This window comes from Charadrius vociferus, unplaced genomic scaffold, assembly GCF_000708025.1.
Source record: "Charadrius vociferus isolate BGI_N301 unplaced genomic scaffold, ASM70802v2 scaffold214, whole genome shotgun sequence".
In the NCBI taxonomy this organism is placed as follows: domain Eukaryota; kingdom Metazoa; phylum Chordata; class Aves; order Charadriiformes; family Charadriidae; genus Charadrius; species Charadrius vociferus.
Genome location: NW_009647955.1, coordinates 691,636 through 711,646, shown reverse-complemented (window position 1 = coordinate 711,646; position 20,011 = coordinate 691,636). Strand labels below are relative to the sequence as shown.

General features: G+C 42.1%; 1 protein-coding gene across 1 annotated transcript in view; it reads left to right on the top strand.

Moving 5' to 3' along the window:
* Nucleotides 1-20,011, top strand: part of DIS3L2 (DIS3 like 3'-5' exoribonuclease 2) — a 175,687-nt gene that overhangs the window by 25,298 nt on the left and 130,378 nt on the right. Inside the window, 1 exon segment of the mRNA XM_009883404.1 lies at nt 15,564-15,798. Within this exon segment, the coding sequence (XP_009881706.1) occupies nt 15,564-15,798 (235 nt within the window).

Genomic DNA, 20,011 nt, shown 5'->3' with positions numbered 1-20,011 from the left:
ATTGTTAGATGTCATCCCATACTTACTTTTACCCAGAGGGGAAGATTGAGCAGGTGAAGATTGCTTTGTGTTCAGCAGATCTTTGAAGCAGTTTTGAATTTACGGGGCTTGTCTAATGAGCATATTGAAAGCCCAGTGTAGCTGCCTGTCTGAGTCCAGTAATTGTACACAATGTACTGCAAGGGAGAGATACTCCCCTCCTTTCCGGTAAAAAAGACTAACAATCTCTAATTTTTAGCAATGAATGTTTGCAGGTAGCACAGTCCAGACTTAGCATTTGAGCTGGCTACCTTGTAAAGGTTTGTTTTTATTTCCTTGTTCTGTAATTTCCAGTGTTGAAGTGAGAGTTCTTGTTGGATGACTAACACATTTCAGCGCCAGTTAAGGGACTTTTAGAGACCCAGTGTTGTTCATATATGAAATATTTTATTAATGACATAAGCAGGTGTCAAGGCTAGTTCACAGTCACATGTTTTTGAGCCGTGCTTCTGAATTTTGCCATTCTCAGATTCATATTGCAAGAATGTTGAATGGGGTTAACACTTGATGCTGCGGTGCTCAGGCTCTGATGCTTCCCCACGTAGCACCTCGGCTTTGCACCTCTTTAACACAACCTAGCGCATAATTTTTCTTGTATTTCTACTTTGCATTATGGTGTTTACTGCGTATTTGTTAAGAGAACTGAAAGCGTGCTCGGAATATTAAGAGGAATATATTGCTACAGATGGACACTGATTCTTTGTTTGAGGTATAACTCTTCCAGGCAATGTCGCAGGTAGCTCATTGCTGTTTTTGCATAGCCTGCGAGGCTCAGTTTGTTACACTGTGCATCCATCCATTTCTTACTGGAACACAAAGTTTATCCTGAGGCAGAGGGGACAACTCATGGCAAGTCGTAGGGCAGAGCTTTAGTCTGTCAGCAGGGAATAGCTGGCTTTTGTGTGACTGTCTGAGCTGCACATGTATAGCAGTGGGCTTCATAAGACTAAGCCAAGAGATAAAATTGACAAAACTGAATATAAATAAGTATATTAATAACTTCTGGGAATAGTCAAGCTATTAGGATTTGGAAGCACAATTCAGAGATTTGCCAAGTTAGCCTGTGGTGACCACTAAGAGAAGAGCTTGCCCAGGAGAAATGAGTTATAAAGCAATTCAAGACTTTCTAAAAAAAAAAAATAAAAAAAAAAATCTTGTGCAATCAGAGTTTAATGACCAAGGTGATGGCTTTATGCTGCCATCGTCAGTGTTTAAATCCACAGTATTTTTTTTGTTTGCACCTGTTTTTACTGATCTCATTACTGGCCATTGTTACAGAACAAATGTGGAATTTAGTTGAGAGACTAACTTTTCTTTTCTTTTTGGATGGGATGTGAACTACCTATCGCAATAATATTTCTGTACTTGTGATTATGGGCACTGTCAGTATTTCCACTATAAATTTCTGGATATTTTTTTAAAGGACCTTAAAACTCAGTTGTAAAAATTTGTTCTTGGCAGAAAACTTGTATACAAAATCTCAGCTTGAATAAGGCTTTTTAATGAATTTTGAGAGAGTGAACGAAAACCTGGACTGCTTTGTATGTTGAGGTAAAAGAGAAGTATACACTGAAATCTCTTATTAGTGGTACTCAGCTTGTAGAGAAGTAGTACAACAGAACCCCCCCAGTGTTAGTCCCTTGCCCTGCATTAAATTTCAAATTGAGTTATAACAATTGAGCTTAACTTTTGATTCATTCTGTGGGATAGAACAGTGTTTACTGCCAGCTAGGAAAAACAGACCAGAGGGTCCCTGGCATCAAGAAGCAGGGAACTCTGTGCTGGCCAGTCCTTCCCAGCGCTCACTGCAGGGAGAGGCTTTTTAAATTGCTGGTTGCCCAGGTGAGATATACCTTGTTTATGGTAATGGTAAATCTTATTCTGAAGGAAAGAAGTAAAAATACGCCATTCCTATATACTGCATTTTTCAGTGCTGCAGGAGATGCTCTAAAACCATGTTTAATAAATGTATATTTTCACTGGATTAAATAAACCTGTATATTGACGTCAGGAAAATAAGCTGAGAAGCCTGGTGGAGGATGCTGATGTGTGTTAGTCTTCTAATAAACACTGCTTCGAAATTTAATGAAACATACCATGTTGCTAAAGGTAAATGCAAGCAAACTGAGCTATAGACATTTCGCTTGAGGTACTTGCTTTTTAATAAGACTCGTCACTAAGTAATGTGAGCAGATCTGTATGACGCAAATGCCAGCAATCGTTTCCCTGCTGCCATTTCAGGAGGAAACCTGGTGATACTGATTGTTTTCACTGGAAGGAGAGAAAACACTGCAGCAATATAAGTCCTCAGCAAAATGCTGACCATCGCTCATCTGTTTCAAGAAGCATCTTTACTACACCGTGGGGCCCTAGTTTGCTTTAACTTCTGTTAAGATGGGCTCCTTTCAAAGGCAACCTGTGTGTCACCTTCTTGTTCTCATCTGTTCCCTCCTGTTAACGCGTTTTGTCTTTAACAAAAACTTCCTAAAAGTTCTGTTGAGCATTAACAATGTTGTATATGTTTTGGTGCAGCATTCAACTTGGTGTGTCCCTGGTTGTGACTGGGGTGACTGAGCACAACAAGAAAACAAATAACCCTGGAAAGGATGCATTTTGACAGAGATAGAGGTGTGTGGAACCTGTGCCTTCAATGGGCATTTCCTTGCCTTCCGGCAGGAAAAGACAGACATACCGATTCCCCGGAGATAGACCAGTTACCGTGCTTTTGTGCCTTTCTTTCTAGCGTGTCTTCTGTTGTGGCAGGTTTGGGAATTGCCTTTAGAAGGCGATTAGTTCTTCGGTACCGTTGCTGTTGCGTGTGTATAGGTGAAGATATGTAACACGAAGAAGTCACAGTAGAAAGGTAGTTATGGAGAGCACCTTGGTGAACTAGTTTTCCTGCTGGAGGTGAGTTCAGCGAATAAGTTTTTCTTAAAATTTTAGTTTTATGTTATTTTTTTAGACAATTACCTAAACATTTCAGAATCAGATAATTTGGTTCAAAACTGTTGAAATTTCAGTTTTAAATGTTTTGACCAATGCATGAACTAATTTTGGATAGGCACGGATAGCCGGATAGTCAAAAATTCTTCTTAGTGAGTGCCTGAAACTTACGAAGAGGTAGCTATGCTGTGGTTATAACTGTGGAGTCATTCAGGATTTTGCATCTGTTTTGCTGTTCTAATGATATTCCCAGGTGTGATACAACTGAATGATGTCTCAGGTCACCTTTAAATAGGAATTCAGTAATTGTTCTGAGTAGTGATAAGCCTGTTAGCTTTGTGTGTAGAAGTAAGATTTTTTCTTCCAACGACAAAAAAAATAAGTGGTGCTTTGTTTTTGAAACTGTGGGGACATTTGTTTCTATCCTGTCTTAATTTCAGCCAGCAGCTGTAAATAAACTAAGGCTGCCCTTCAATTATGTGGGTACCTGCTGTGAAAGTCAGATCTATGGTTGTGAAACCCTCAACATGGTCTGTGTGATCAAGCTTTAGCCTCTGGGTGGGAAGAGGCGAGAAAGCCTCCCTTCCTTCATAGAAAGCTAACTGGTGTGTGTGGTGGTGTTTCTGATAAGTCCCCAAGAGTTAAGTAATGCTTTGAACCTAGGTGAAGTATTTGGAAACATTAATCCTCACATCTGCATGTAAACCAAATATCATCCCCATTTTCTGAGTGGAGAAATACCCCGCTATACTTTCTCCTGGGACACCTGCCTCCTCCAGCTGCCTTCATGTGTTTTTCTTTGACGTGCTCTTGCTTTGATACCCATGAAGCAGAGCAACCCAAGATACTTAATTTATGAAAAACATCAGGTATTTGTGTGTGTGGCTTTACCACAGCTGCTTTGCTATTTTCAGCCTTGCTTTTGCACTTGGACTCTGCCTTGCTAGCCCTGTGAAATTCAGCTGTAACGTCTTCAGGACAGAGTACGTAGATTTGCGTAGCGCAGCGTCAAGTAGTGGAAACCAGGCAAGATGGTTTGAATGACTTACGAAAAATCATGGGTGATTAAAAGCAGGATTATTTTCCTTATGCAATTCATAAAGAACCTGTTGAAAGTCTAAGGTAGATATGGAAGTCTGGGATTTCCTGGCTGTAATAGTGATTTAATATGAAGACAGTCTCACCCGCGCTTTCTAACTAGGCATTCAAGGACTCCTCTGTGCATTTGAGTGAAATGGTCTCTAAAGTCAGGAAGCCCAAATAAATGGATTTGTAGCAGGTTCAGGTCACAGGTGGGGAACCTTCCCAATCTGAAAACCCAGCCTGTGTATTTGCAGGAATCTTTGAGCAAAATGTGGTGTTGTCATCTCCCTCTTCTCCTCCAGAGGCACTTGGTGCTTTATGTGGCAGTGAGATGCTGTCCAGAATCAGAATTTGCTGATGACGAGTGTGAAGGAGTACGTTTGGCTTACAGCTCGTCTTCTCTTCAGAAATTACTTTAATGGACACAGAAAGCTCTCAACAGTAGAGGAAGCTGTTATCTTTTATGCCCAGTGAATCACCTGATTTTCTTTTCCCTGATTTAGCATGCTTTCAGGGATTATCTCCTCCAATTCCTTTCCTCTGCGGGTGGTCCTCTTCAGCTGTGGCTGTTCCTGTTCTGGCACAGCTTCCCCTGAGCGCAGAGCCTTTTCAGCGCCCGTCCCAGGCTGATGGGGAAGGTGCTGAATTCACAGTGGTCTTGGTGTGCATGATTGGAACGTGCAGCAGCGCAGCATGCCAAAATACAGCTAACCTGATGGTTGGTTGACGTCTCAACCCATTTCCTAGAGGATGGAGCTGCTCGTAGTGAGAAACCACTCTGGCAGATGGTATCTGCTGGCTTCCATATGGAAAATATGGTGTTAAAGTGGACTTCCAGTCTTCCGTTGCTAAAAGTCTCTGAAGTTTCCTGGAATGCATCTCCAGCACCTGTTATGAAATCCCTTGACTTTCACACCAAAACATGACTATCTGCAAAGGAAGCACTGGCTGGTTTTGTGTGGTTTACTTTAATAGTATCATGCTGGCATTGGGGGAGGCTGTTGTTCTTGGTTGGAGCCATATTTTAATACAATCGAAATCTGATTTAGGAATTAGTGCAGGTGCCAGTTTCCCTGGTGTGACAGGGTAGAGACTGTAGGAGTAGGATCTAATTTTGCCAAGCTCATTTGATGGGATTGAGGCAGTTATAGCGGGATGCACTCAGCCCAGAGCAGCTGCTTTTTGCCTTCCGTGTCCTCAAAGGAGCAGCTGATCACAATGTAAGTGCAAGAATGTTCCTGCAGAAAATAAAATGAAATAAAGATAGGGTGTTCCAGCTGTTGACTGAATGCAGCCATAAAGATGGATGGCTGGATAGATTAAGGAGTTAAGAACTATTTGAAGCACTCCTAGAGTGGGAGTCTCGGTGACACTTCAGCAATGACTTATTTAGGTTCCTGATGCTCTTCTCCCAAGGTGTGAATAAATAAGCAGACCTGGGCTGATGGAACACACCAGTCAAAGGAAGTTCCCACTGGGCCATATATACTCTGAAAACTTCCATAAATTGTTCTGTAATATGACAGTTTCCAATTATGGGTTTTCATAATAAGAGGCTTATTGGCAACCAGTAATGCAAGTTAACTGTGGAAATTTCTATTGCTTTTCTTGGCCCCCATGCACTTCCTGAACAGTGTGTGCTTTGTCCCAGGTGTACCATTCTGGGCTTTGAAAGTGTGTCAAAACATGTGCAGGGCTGAGAGACCCCTGGGAGCTGGCACTCGGAGCCCGATCAAAAGGAACAAAAAAATAAAGTGAGGGGCTTAAGGCACAAGCCCCAACGTGTTAATTCTTGGTCGATTTGTTTGTTTCCTGCCTCGATGAGGTAAAGTGCTGATCACCAGCAAGAGATTTTTGTAGACACATGGGAAATAATTTTTACACAGTTCTGAACAAAGCTTCAAACCTATATAGCCTTGGGAGGTATAGGTATGCAAATATCTTGGATAGCCCTTCCAGTACATTTCGATTAGTTTGCATTGTCAACCCACTTTCCTTTTACGGGCACGTGCGGGTGCAGGCTTGTTCAGTTCATGAAATGTTGAATAAGTCTTCAAAGAGTATCATTGTTTCCAGGAAATATGTTTTTCATACATACTTGTGTTGTTTAAAAAAAAAAAAAAGGCAGTAATGGATAATACTTTGGGTTTGTGCAAGCCAACGGTGTGGATTTGCTTGGCATTGCAGCTTTCAAATGATACACACTCAGCACAAGTAGATTCTTTTCTGATTACATGCAAGCACTGTGTAATAATTACATCTTTTATAATATATATTGATTCATGGTATTGTCTTGAAATTGCAAATAATCCAAAAGCCTGTCTGCTTCTTTAGATCAGATACAAACTGGATATCTTTCTGCAGCAGTTTGCTGAAAACGCAGTAATTTCAGAGAATCATACCTTTGAAGATGTAACCTTACGTTGCTCTCTTCCTCTAATCTGCCCCTCTTGAGTGATTTATTCTAGGGACTGTGCATCATAGGTTTTGTCCTGGCACCCATTCCTGTAGTGCTGCAGTGCCTGTCCACATTACCAGAAAAAGATGGCTGGGAGACAGTTTAAAAAAAAATTAATGTTAAACCGAAAAGAGAAGAACACACACGCAAAGAAAAGAAAACCAGTTCCAGTTAGTAGAAAGGGTTTTGCTGCCAGTGTGGATAGGGCATAATTTGATTTAAATGACTTTTGAAAAACAGTTCTCAAAATTGTTCCATGCATTTTCTTCCTGGCTACTGTTGAAAATATGGAGCCGAATATTTTCTGTGATGTTTCAAACCAATATGTTCTGGCAACCTCATAGCTGGGCCCTGTGCATTACACTCTTGTTTCCAGTTCGCTGTGGCCTGGAGTGCAACACACGGCTCATGAGATGCACCAAAGTGGGAGGTCTTGCGAGGAGCAGGCAATACAAAGACAGAAGGTACAGGGAACATTTCGCTGGGGTCCAGCAGGGAGGCTGCCAGTTTGAAGGGCCTCTTTTATGAAAAGAGTTTGCTTGTAGGAGATGAAGGAACTGTGTGTGCCTCATCTGATTTTGTGAGTGTGTAGGAGAAGGTTGGTTACTAGGTGTTCTTAAAAGCTGGATGCTGGACTGAGTCTTTTGCACTTCCCCGGGGTCAAACTTTTTTCACTAGGGAGATTTGTTGTACAGATGATGCGCTATGGCTGAGTATTCATCACCGCTTTAAGCGTGACAACATATAGCTGCATAGAAGAACAGCGTGTGGGTTGGGAAGCCGTTGCTGGGCCACGAGGTGTTTGCTGTATCGCTTCTGCTCCAGGGACTCCTGTGTTTTGGGGAATGTGTGTGGGAAGGTCAGTGCAATAGCAGTAGGTATTCTGAAAATAGAAGCTATTTTTTTAGCACCAAATCAAATCCTGGGGGTGGCAGGAGGAGTGGAAAGTGTGGAACAAGTTTGTTGATCTGGCTATAATAATACACAGCTCTTTGTAATGCTGTTGGGAGTCCTTACCAGGTTGGCTCTCCTACAAAGGAGACCATAGAGCATTCTCTGCAAGCGGACACGGGAACACTGTCCTTCCCCATGTCTCCTTGACACCATTACCCTCGGCATGTCTAAATATCACAAGCAGCTCTGAAGTGTGAATCCCCTCAAGCCCAGAGAGCTCTCTCTCAGAGGTATATCCAAGTAATCATTGGGAAAGGTTGTACCGACCTACCAGGGGCCTATTATGAGCCTTTTCCAGCTCTGCTTTCAAAGCAACTTGGGGCAAGGGGTCCACTTGGAGCTCAGATATTTCCTCTACGGACTGCAGAGTGGCTCCTTTTTGGAGTTTTGGAGTGGTGTGATCCACGGCATGTGGGGTACCTGTGCTGAGCAGGGAGCAGCTACTTCTGACTTCTTCTTTTCCTGCTTCTCAGCAGTTGTTAGAGGGTACAGAAGGCAGGAGTGTACAGATGGAGCTGTTTAATTTATCCTGTTAGGAGAACCAGATGAAATGAACCTGAGGGAATGTGGTGCTGATCCTAAGACTGTGTGTCCTACAGGCAGCGGTGCAAGAGCCAGACTCAGAAGAGATGAGTCTGGGGAGACCACAGAGAGGTGGGAAGGGGGTGAAGGCAGGAGTAGACTTGAGGAGAGGCAGGGGCAGAGGCAACTGTCTCCTGTTCGGTGATAATGAAGTGTTGATAAACATGTTTGGAAGCAGACTGTAGGTGTGGGATGAGGGCCAGGGCAATGCGAGCGGGGAGCTTTCGGAGGCAAATGATAGGTCAGAGACCAGGTAGGGAGTGGAGATGCATGGTGAGGAGACAGTTCTTGTTTTGACTTTAGGATTCAAAAAGGTCAGCCTTGAGAATTTTCCCTGTTGATGCTTTTCCACTTGTTATTGTGGTTGTTTGTGCAAGGTGGTAGGAGAAGCACTTGAGCTGGACTTGGAGGGGACACAGTGTAACCTGTGATGTTTTAAGTACAGTCTGAAGCACAGAGAGGAGATGAGGGAACCATTCAGGAATGAGGTTTATTGGTGGAAGGAGGACAAAGTAGTGAGAAAAGGTGGCGGTTTGGGTTTTTTTTTCTGCAGTGTATTCTGTTACTTGTGCAGCTGCCTGACAAGGCTGGATGTCAGACTGCTGTGTCTGCTTGGGCTGGCCTAAACCTGGATGCTCAGTCTGATTACTTGAATTAACTCTGCAGTAAAAACTCACTTTGCAGGTTAGTCTGAGCAGAGAGGATGCAGGATGCTGATGAGGGCAGGGGAGATGGCTTTGGATGGATTCAATAGGTTTGGGCATGTTGCAGATCTGTCTCTGTATTTTGTTCTGAAAACACATGCATCAGATTTCATTTGTTTCTCTCCCACCTCTCACCTCCTGCAGTGGGAGCGAGTCAGAGAAGAGCTCTGAAAAGTCTATGTTTCCAAGAAGCCGTTGTGTACTCACAGTGTTTACCCCTTTGAATACACAGGCAGGATTTGTTACTGCTGTCACTGCTGTGACAAAAATGTGTGACATCTGAGCACAGCAGAGCTCACTGGGGAGGAGCAAGTAGCCTTTTCCTAATCAAGAGGGAGAAATTTTAGTTTGGATGTTTGTATGATTATTGCATCCAATTTGATGCCTGGAATGTAAACTATAATGTGCTGTTTAATATAAAACAGCTATCCTGTGGGCTGTTAGCAAGTGTTTCCAGTGATTTAGAATTAAAAGATTGTAAAAAAAAAAAAAATCCAACCCAGACCACAACAAAAAAACCTGGTCTAACCTTATTGTTATTTTTAAAGTAATGCCATCCCTGGAAGTGTTCAAGGCCAGGCTGGATGGGGCTTTTAGTAATGGAAGGTGTCCCTGCCCATGGCAGGGGGTTTGGAACTAGATGATTTTTAAGGTCCCTTCCAACCTAAACCATTCTGTAACTGCCTCTACTGAGACTAGTCACCTTTACTGAGCCGTCGTCTTTGCCAGAGCTGTTTAGTGTATGTGGGATTACAAAGAGAAGGAAGGGTGATTGGACAGGTGGTTTTTCTCTTATTGGAAGTGCCATTCTTTCTTTATCCAAGGAGCTAGAGCAAGCCAGCTTTTGTTTGGTTGCTCTTTTCAGAAAAGCAAAGCTCTTCCTTGCAATATTTATGGTAGCTTGGCTCTAGCACGTGTGTATGAGCTGTGACAGCATCCTCATCTTAGCCAGGCTCCGTTCCTACTCCCTCGTGAATGAACATTAGGGAACTGGCTTTTAAGTGAAGCCTGTTTAATATGGCAAAAGCTGGTAGACTAATAGATGCAGGTGTTCGCAGTATTGGTATGAAATGTGGTGTTTGTATTAGTGTTGTGGTAGCAACGGTCTTTAACGGTGAGATGGTAATTTGGTTCAAAGCCCCTGTTTTCAGCTGTCTTCCTTTTGAAATAACCGTTTTAAACCTGTTTCTGTTTCTTGAACTTGTTGCTTAACTAAGGCTCAACTGCAGAGAGTAGAGAACCAACAACTCCGACCTAAAGTTTGCCTCCCTACCCAGTATTGAACGTAACAACTTGTCTGTAGCTAAAGCAGAACTTGTGTTTGACCAAAGTATTTTTCAGAAGAAAGGCATCTTGCGTTGGTTTGCAGACCTCAAGAGATGGGCTTGGGCTGAAGACCTTATTTCCCTTATAGCTGGTCCCATGTGTAGTCCTCCCTGTTTAATGTGAGCTCACTGCCCACTAGAAATCTGTCTTCAGCTTCCACTCGCTGGTGAATCTGCTGCACCTTTCTGTAGCAGCGTAAGGAGCCCCTTTGTGCATCGTCTGTCTGCCCCAGTGAAGAGAGTTACCATTAATCTTTTGAATAAGTTACACGGTTTGGGTTTGATTACTCATTATGAGGCATTTTGCTGGGTTTTGACTGACTTAGGGAGAAGAGGTGTTGTGCTGTATCAACTCCATTCTTCCCCAGTATCCTTATGAAAATACATGTTGCACAAGTCCGGCACCTCTCACTGGTGCAGTATTATAGAGCTAAGTTTGCTTTTCTGTTTATAATACTAAGTGTTCTATTGCTGAGATTTTTGTTCATTAGAAATCTTTCACATTCTTTTCAGAGTCAGTGATTTCCAAAGCAGACCCATTCACAGGCATTGTTGCGTATTCTTAGATATTTGAGTTTACTTTTGGCTATTCTCAAGCATTCTGGATTCAGATCAATCTTGTTCACCAATTGGACTTGACTGCTCTGTCATCCACAAGTTTTATTACCAGTGATTTAATATTTAGTTGCAGATTATTGGGAATGCTTGGCCTGCTGCAGAACTCCGTGGAATCCTACCAAAAACCTAATTCCCAGTGGATTGTTCTGTGTACTTGTGGGTTTCCTACTTCATGTTCATTGCAAGACCTTTGGGGGGCTTTGGTGAATTCTGGAGCGGCAAGAGGGATACCTCCCAAGGGGTCTAGCTGACCACCAAGTTTGGCTAATATGATAAATGTCATAAGCGTATTCCTTCATTAACAAATCTAATAACTTTTTTGGGGGTTTGGTTTTGTTTTGGGTTTTGGTGGTGGTTTTCTTTTTTTTTTTTTTTTTTTTAGAATAAGTCATGTATCTATTTGTTGTTTCTTTTTTAAGTGAAAGCAAATGCTGCCTATGAATTTCTGAAGGAGTTCAGCTACGGAAAAAAGGGCAGCAAAAACTGAGCACAAGTAGTTGGATGTTTAAAGAAGAATTTAAGATGCTCTCTCCTTGAAGTAATAGTGATGTCCTGGAGCGTAGTGGGCAAGTTTGACCTGAAGAATCCCAAGTATGCTCTAGTGGAAATGTCTAAAGTTCAGTGTTTTAGTCCCTCTTTTTAATACCAGTATTTGGAGTGAAATGAAGACTTTCACTTTAATTGAATCTGTGTCCAAAACAGCTGTAGGGGAGATGATCCCGCTTCCTTACCTGCCAGATGCTGTCAGTGAAGGAGATCTCTGTACAGGCTTCTGTTGTTGAAAACAGTGACTTTAACCATGCAAGGTGCATCCGTCCGAGTGTGTCTAGTCCAGCAGTCATCTATGTCTCATCTTCAGATCTGTGAGGATTCATGGATTGCTTGTAAGGATCAGAGATGAATAAGGAAGAAATCAAACCTTTTAGTATCAGACCTAAACGCTTTGGGGGCTTGGTGCATTAATTGGAAAAAGCCTGGGGGTTAATATTGCAAAGATGATTGAAAATCACTGATCTGGTTCAGTAGTTTGAGATTATAGACCAATGTATGAGTTGCTGCCTCCTCAATGGCAACATTTAACAACAAAAAAACCCATATCTGCTCTGAGGATCAACAGGCCTGGGCTTTGTCCATGTGTGGATGTGAGGCTTAGGTGGAAAGTCTGTGAAACGCTTGGAACTAACAGGGCAGGTATAAGATTGCTTGTGGCAGAGAAAGCCGTTTCTCCTGCAGCTCAGGAGGTAACCCTTGTGCTTTCAGATGCACAGACTCCCAGTTCAGTTTTCTGTTGGAACAAATTCCTCCCGAGTAAGGACAATTGTTCGTTTGATGGCTACTTCAAGACTGGGCTGGATGCAGCGAGGTAATCGCTCTGCTGTCCAGATTGTACGTATCCATGCCAGGACGTACTTGCCCACTAGCTGTTTTTTATTACATTTATGGTTGAAATGGGATTTTCATTCAAGGATCTTGTGTTCAGTCAGCTATGACTTTACAAACTAATCACTGTGGGGCAGAAACTTGATGCTTGTTCAGTGATAGATGTTTGTTTAAAGTTGGAAGAAAACTTATTCAGCCACTGTCTTAAGGATCAGACATTCAAATAAGCAACTGGCTTTTGTCAAAATGCTTATTAAGTCTTTTTATTATTATTATTATTAAAAAGCATATGAAAATAATATAAGGCTGACATTGGACTTCCCAGGTCAGGAAGTTAAGGTCTTTAAGGGAGTTTAACCATGCATCCTGGGATGGTTGCATGGTAGTAGGGTCATGCATTTCATGCATATGCAGCACAGGGGAATCCCCTCCTCTTGGGTCCTTCAGAGTAGCTGTGTTGGCAAAGAACGATGCTCTGTACTGCGCCTGTGACTACGGGATAGACTTAGCCAATTGTGTATTTGATTTATTCTGCATCTTTGATGAGTACCGATATATTCTAATTGTGTGTTATGTCACGTGTGTGAGATTCGATAGCATAATAAAAAATACGAGAGTGCAATATCATCAGTTTCTGATTTCTGAGATGCTGCACGTGAGAAATGCTTATTCTCTCATGGTCAGATTTGCTGGTGCTCATATACAGAAGGATCCTGCTTTTTGGAATCTGTGTGATGAGCTCATGTTGGCCAGCAACTCTGATAATCTTAAATGGAGTAATTGTATCCATTGAACTCCCCTTTTTGTAAAGTCTTATGCAGCTTTCCAGTCTTGTGATGTACAGCTTCCCTAAATTTTTGGTGTGATGTAAGAAATCTTGGGTGAAATTCCCTGCTCTGTTATGTATGAAGTCAGCCTAAATGATCTGTCTTGGCCTTGAAAAGAAAACAAATCCTATCACACATGCTTGCCAGCATCTGGACATTTTGCTGCGCTACGCTGCGTGGAGGTCGCGATTTTGCGGACTCTGGAAAACTTTACTTAAAAATCCATTTGCAAATCCATAAGGAAATGTGTGACTGGGGGCTTAGGTAGTCACAGCTGGAGTATCGTGCTAGCTAGAGACAGCAGTGTGTATCTTCTAGCTTGGGGGAAGCATGGTAATTTTAGCATATAGCATTTAAAAAGAAATCCTTATCTGCTGCCTTCTTTGATGCAACATAAACTCTTCAAGCATAAGCTTTTCAGTGCTGCGTCTTTAGAGAAGCACTTCCTTTCGTTCAGATGTATTTGATGTTGTTCGCTGCATTACATATAGAAAGCTTTGTAATTTAGCACCTGAAACACATGTCTTGCCCTCCAAAGAACTACTTGGAGAGAAAGAAATTCAGGCAAAGCCTGAAGGGGTTGAAGAAAATGAGCTCCTGCTGCAGTTGCACACTTGCACACATCTGGTGCAATTGAAATTTAAGAGCTGAATACATCCACATCTGACCATGGTAGGGTCCAAACATTACTGTTGACACTGGTTTTCTTTTTGGATAGGCACACTGGCAGAGTCACTAGCGTGTGGAGCCTTGTCAGCTCTCTAATCTAATAGACTGTTCTTGCCCAGACCATTGTGTGTCAGTATTTTATGTACCAAATGTAGCCAGGTTTAATAATCGACCATTTTCCCACCTTCTGCCAAACTTTTTCCCTTTTTGTGACAATTCAATGTTTGAGTCAAAATCTGCTATGGTAACAAATTATATACATATTAAAAAATGAAAATAAAGATGGAAAGCAGAGTCACAAAAGGTAACAAGAGTTCAGAGTAATGTCATCTGAGTTTTTTTTCTTTTTAAAGACTTGAATTCAATCCTGTTTTAAAATTGATTTTATTTCTTTTATGTATTGTGAAAAATTACAAAGAAATGGGTACTGCTTGAAAGCATGACTGTAGCTCTGTATATGTAAAACTGTAAAAGTCTTCCCTGTACAGGACTGATTTGATCTATTTGCTTTTTAGTTTCTAAACAATAATTTGTGGAGCTTTTTGGATTGTATTTTTCTTACTTGGAATGGTTGCTGCCAGATAGGACCTGTTGAGGCTCTTTATGCTTATTTCTAGTGATTCTATCTGTCATATAAAGTATGTTACCAGAAAGGTGTTTTTTTTTTTTTTATTGCATTTTTTTAAAGAGCCCTTCACTTGCCTTGCTGGTGGCATGAGTTGCTGCTGTCGTGTACTGGGTTAGCAGTGCTGAGGACTGGGGACCTTGGAGGAACATCTCCAAGGAGTTACCTGCCCGGCGAACACCAGCATCAGCTAGAGAGGAGCTCAGTCACCAAGAGGGCATTGGAATATGGTCACCCGGTTTCTTTGTGATTTTAATGTATAGTAGGTTATTTCTTATTCCATGCTGATCTGAATCTCACACTGAAGTACCTCAGCTTGAATGAAGCTTAAGCACTTTTGAAACTAAAACCTGGATCTAGGTTGCAGGGTCAGGCGGGTGCTTGCAACTCGCAGTTGGTTGCGTGAAGGATGCCAGTAAAGGCATATGTGTCCAAGGTATGAGCTGTTTTGATCATGATAACCCGGAATGGAGCAGTTCCTGCCTCTGTCACACCCAATGCAGGTCTAGCGTCTACTTCACTGGGACAGGTGTTCTTCATGATTTTGTTTGACATGATTACACGTATGGTTTCTCCTCCCCCTGTGCCATTGCCGCACTAAAGTGGGGATAAATCTGTAGCAATGGCCAGACTTACTTATCTGAATTATCAGTTAGTTAATGGTTAAGTAATTTGTACTCTAATTGAGTTCATTCCTCTTGGTAATTGAATTAGGAGATTTGTATAGGTAACAGCAAAAATTGAGTGCCTTTAACAAAACGTCTGGAGCCTGAAATAAATACAGAGCTTGGTGCCTTACCAAGCTGCCACACTCCAGTTCCTCCGCAGGTCGCAGGGCACCGCGTTCTCGGGTCTGTACTTTTTCAGTCTGTTCCTAATTGTGTGTTGGGGAGCTCTCCCGGAGATGTGCTTTGACATGGTCCCAGCATTCACTGGAAATGCCTGAGTTTTGGGACTTCCCAGGATGATTAGTGTATCTCGGTGAACAATGGTCTAAGCAACTCGTTAAATTGCAGTGTATCCTCCTCCCTCTCCGTGCTTACTCCCGACTTCTGGAGAGCCGATTAGAGGCTTGGCAGGAACTGTATGGTTATGCTCTAGATACGCTTTGGATACATTATTGTCACAGTTGAGGTATTGCAAAAGCCATGCCGTTCCCGTCTTTATCCTAGTGAGGTACCTCTTTGGATTGTGCAATATCTGTGGCTAATTACACGGCAATTGCAGTGTGCCACCAGCCACCCACAATTCATTGTCAGCTCCTTGGGGATGCAGATGAAAAAGGAAAGATAATGTTTTCTTTCTTCGGTCCAATGATTCAGCTTGCCTCTTTTTTTTAATCCCTTGCTCCTTCAGGTAATAAAGCCAGATGGTAGTGACAAAGAAACAGAAGCCACGCATGAATCAGATGTCCCTGAGGATATGTTGGGGACTTGCGTTCCTCAAGAGACAGCAAAAGGCGATGCTAAAAGTCCGGATGTCATTATAGAAGCTCAGTTTGACGATAATGATGCAGAGCATGGACAAGACCACTTGCAGGATACATTGGCTGATGACATTAAGAAACTTTCCCTGGATACTGGTGAAAAGGGTGAGTAGATCAGATTGCTGATTTAAGCCTTTATTTGTGCAAACTGTTGAAGTATTACTTTGTTACCTTGCTTTGCTGCAAGATATAAAATGCAGGCATAAAAGCTTAATGCCTTATCACTTCTATCCCTTTCTGCTAAACTGCCTTCGTAGTTTTGAATGGATATTAAGGACTAGGTTTTATGTAGTTTTGATTGATGCAAAGTAAATCTGTGAAACAGAAGTCACACCTTTAGATTTGCAGTTCTCAGGGCTGTCTGGGGATTGCTGGTTGCTGTTTAATTCAAGATGCTGCTGTAGCAGTTTCCTTCATTGCAGCTTGGCTGGGCAATCTGTGTCTCATTTTGGGGATAAGAATATATTTCCTTGGGGGCAGTTAGGTTTGTTGCTGTTTTCAAACAGTTGAGTTATGAGCAACTTAAAGATTTGGTCCATTTAAAAAGAAAATTGCACTAAAACCTAAAGCCAATTATGTGATCTGTTTTGAAGGCAAACCTATTTTATTCTGAATCTGAATTCCATCCAAACCATCAAGAGTTGCTTAGGGCAAAATAAAATAGGCTCCCCTGTCCCAAACTATGCTTATGCTGCTTTTTGCATGTCCTTTCTAGTGCTAAATCCCATCCTGAAGAGTTGTGTGTTGAAAGGATTCTGACAATTAGCACATTTAACATGTGTCTTCAGCTGCCAGTGCAAAATTTGCCAGTACAGATATTCTGGTACATTCCTGACGTGTGCCCCAGTTGTCCAGAAAAAGATGGCAGTAATTTAGGACATAAGTAGCTGTTGGTCTCTGACACATCTTGGTGGTGGTTTTAAAGCTGTTCTGTTTAATAACTCGTGTTTTCCTGTGAGATTGCGTTTGAAGATGCACATACCTCTGCCTGTACTGTTGGTAGACTTCCATTTTTCACACCCATCTGCTAATAAAACTGGAAATAACATTTGAGTGGAAGTGTTACAGTTTTTATGACAAAACATTGGTTTCAGCTCATGAATGGAGCTGCCACCTCACCAGTTCGTGATGCTGTTTCCTTCTGGGTACCTCCGCTGTCTTTGAGTTTCTGCCAAAGTATGTGAACCAACTTCTGTCTCGTTCCGTTACTTTCCAGCATAGGGCTTGAGTTGGGAGTTACTCGTCTTGTCTGCAGATGTTTTACGCAGCTAGTTATTAATTCCATCTTTTTTGCAGTCTTGGACACTGTTATAGCCGCACACCGTTGAGCTGCCACTTTCACTCTGACTCGACAATTCTATATCTCCTGAAATGCTCCTGAGTCACATGTCGTATCTGTTGCTTCTGATAGCAATGCCAAATTAAAATTCAGAGAAATACATTCTAGTTTGACACCAGCAACTAAAATCAATACAGACTTGAGCGAATATCGTATTTCACCTGTATAACTGTGCTTTAGTGTAAAGGCTTGATGAGAGTTACTTTTCTTGATGCATTGTAGTTCCTGGAGATGCTCTGGAACAACCTGTGTTGGAGGTTATCAAGTCATCTCTTAAAATCTGTGCCATCTGAGTGGTTTCTATGATTTAATTCTGTCTTTGGAGAATACTTGTAGGGCAGATGTTAGATCAGCTTATTGTCTACACAGTTGAAATCCAGCCTACTTTTCCATTGCAGTTGCCTAAGCCAGCTGTTTTCTTTTGTTTTCAAGGCCTTTCTGTCTTCATCCTTAAGAAGCCTTGTGGCTGATGTGGATGTGCCAGTTAGATTTCTGCTGAGTTTGTATTTTGCTATCACCTCTTTTCATAGTTGCTTCAGCTTCTTTGGCCATATAACCCATACGGATTTTTCTCTAGTTTCTTCTTGCTCTGCTTTTTAATGCCCCCCTTTTTTTATACATATAAAGTTTACGATGCTGCTTTTTCTGAAGGTGTTTTTGAGCAGTTGATGATTGCTTTGGCTTGTTTCCTGTCTTTCATGCAATTTCTCATATCATCACTTATCCAGATTTTAAGTCTTGCCTGGAAAACAGCTATAGTTATTCTAGCATCAGTGATAACTGTCATGAAAAAAGAAAAGATCCTGCCAAATTCAGCCTTCACAGGTGTGGCTCAAAATGCTTTTTTTTTTTTTTTTTTTTTTTTTAAAAGGACCAAACATACACTTTTTCAAGGCAGAACTTAGCTAAGGCCACCCACTGAAATGTGGGACCGGCACTGGGAGGCAGAATGCTTTGCAGGGTTGGACCGCAGTGAGTGGAAGTGCCCTTCCCAGTGTAACGTGGGCCTCCCCGGGGAGGGCTGCTGGGCTGATGCTGCCCGCTGAACTTTCCTTTCAAGCTAACTGCATACGAGTCTTTTCTTTTATGTTACATCCCTTCTGCTGGCAACAGCTACTGCAGCAAAACACAGAGGTGTGGACAGGAGATGAGATCCCATGGGGGAATTCTCGCTGACCCACCAAAACTGGTGCTTTATTTAGTTTCCTGGAGAGCATTGCTTTGTACGGTTTATTACACAGACTTATTGCATGGCCTTAAGCACAGGAGGGAGCAGACAAAATAATTTGTGGCCAGTGCAACTCTTAAATGAACATATGTAGTGGACTTTCTTCTTTTTTTTTTCCCTAACATAGGGCAGTCTGAAGGTTTCAAACTGGACAAAGATGCCATCAAGGGTATCATGTTTAATAAAATAAAACCAAGAAACAGTCTAGCGTGTTCTCATGTGCACTTTATGTATGCATGTATATGCATACATATATGTGTGTATATATAAAAAGATGCATTTACATATGACCTAAACAAAATCCAAACTAAGCAAAAACCCACCAGATTTCTGGGGGTGAAAAATATCCATAGCTACCCTAATAAAATCAAAAGTATCTGGGGTGACAAAACAGAGCCATGTTGCTCTAGACAGTACCAGACAGTGTGCAAATCTTTGTGCATGTACAGAAGCTCTGCAGATTGCTGCCTCTCAGTTGCAAGATGACTTTAGTCTGTTCTGATGGAGGAGTAGAATTACGCAAGATCTTTGCTGCTGGCTCATTTGTTCTGCTGCTGATGGTCAGAATGAACCATGAAGAATAAAAGTAGATGTGTCATTCGAATAAGAGCACTCTGGGTCACGCTGGGAGCGCAGGCTGTTTTGATATCTTTTCTATCCTGGCCTGTGTCCCATCCCTCATTGTGGCTCTGTTCCTCTTGAGAGCACCAGTCACCCTCTCCATCTCTAGTTACACTCTGGGGCAAAGAATTGCGGATTGGCCCTTGCTGTCAGAAGCTCTGAAGCATGAAACATTGTGTACGCTGATTATGGCCTGGATTTGAGTGGACTAAATTTCCCTGAAGTCATTGTACTTTGGGCTTCCTATGCCCCTGTGGGGCTTACGGCAAACTGGTAGAAATTGTTATGCATGGGGCTGCAGGCTGAGACTCAGAGCTGGATCTGTCTTCGCTAAGTGCTGCAGTTACGAGAGCTGTGCCTCCTGCCCTTCTCTTCCTAAGACCCTAGGAGGGATGGGATAAGCAAGAAGGAAGTCCACAGAAGTGAAGAGACCATCACATTCAGCCTAATTCTCAGCCCATGTGCTTTCTGAAAGTTCTGGTGCTCATAAAAGTGCGTCAGTCTTGCTTTGCTCAAGGATATTTAAATAAAAGTTCATAACTGGTGTCACTATGCCAGAAGCTGTCCTGGTCAAACGAGTTTGCTCTGCCTTTCTGAACTCCTCTTGCAAAGAAGTGGGGTTAAAGATTATCTTCAGAAAAGTCCCTGATCTAGGAAGTCATGAGCCATTTTCCTCTCCAGCATGCCCTTCTACATGAAGGGCAGTATTATCGTGTTCCCAAAGTTAGATTTTCTTAATGTTAAGTTTTGGTCATTGGAGGTAGGTCTTCTTTAGCAAAGTTGGAAATCTCTTTCCTCTTGCATTTTCAGCTGTATTTCCAAGGTGTAAATATCTCTACGTGCTGAAGAAACTTTCTCTCTGTGTTTTTTGTTTGGTTTTTTTTTGTTTTCTTTACAAAGACAGTAAGAATGAGCACCTGGAAGAAAGTTTCTCAGCTCCCTTACTAGTGTCCTTCAAACCCTCTATGGGGTTTCTGTGCCCTGTTGAAATACAGCCAAAGAACAAGGCAATAGCATCCTGGCACTAGCCTGAACAATATTGTGTACACAGAAAAGATTAATTCTCTGTAGTACTTGGTATTGACGTGTAAATCCTGTGTTTTACCCTGACACCACAACTTATTCTGTGT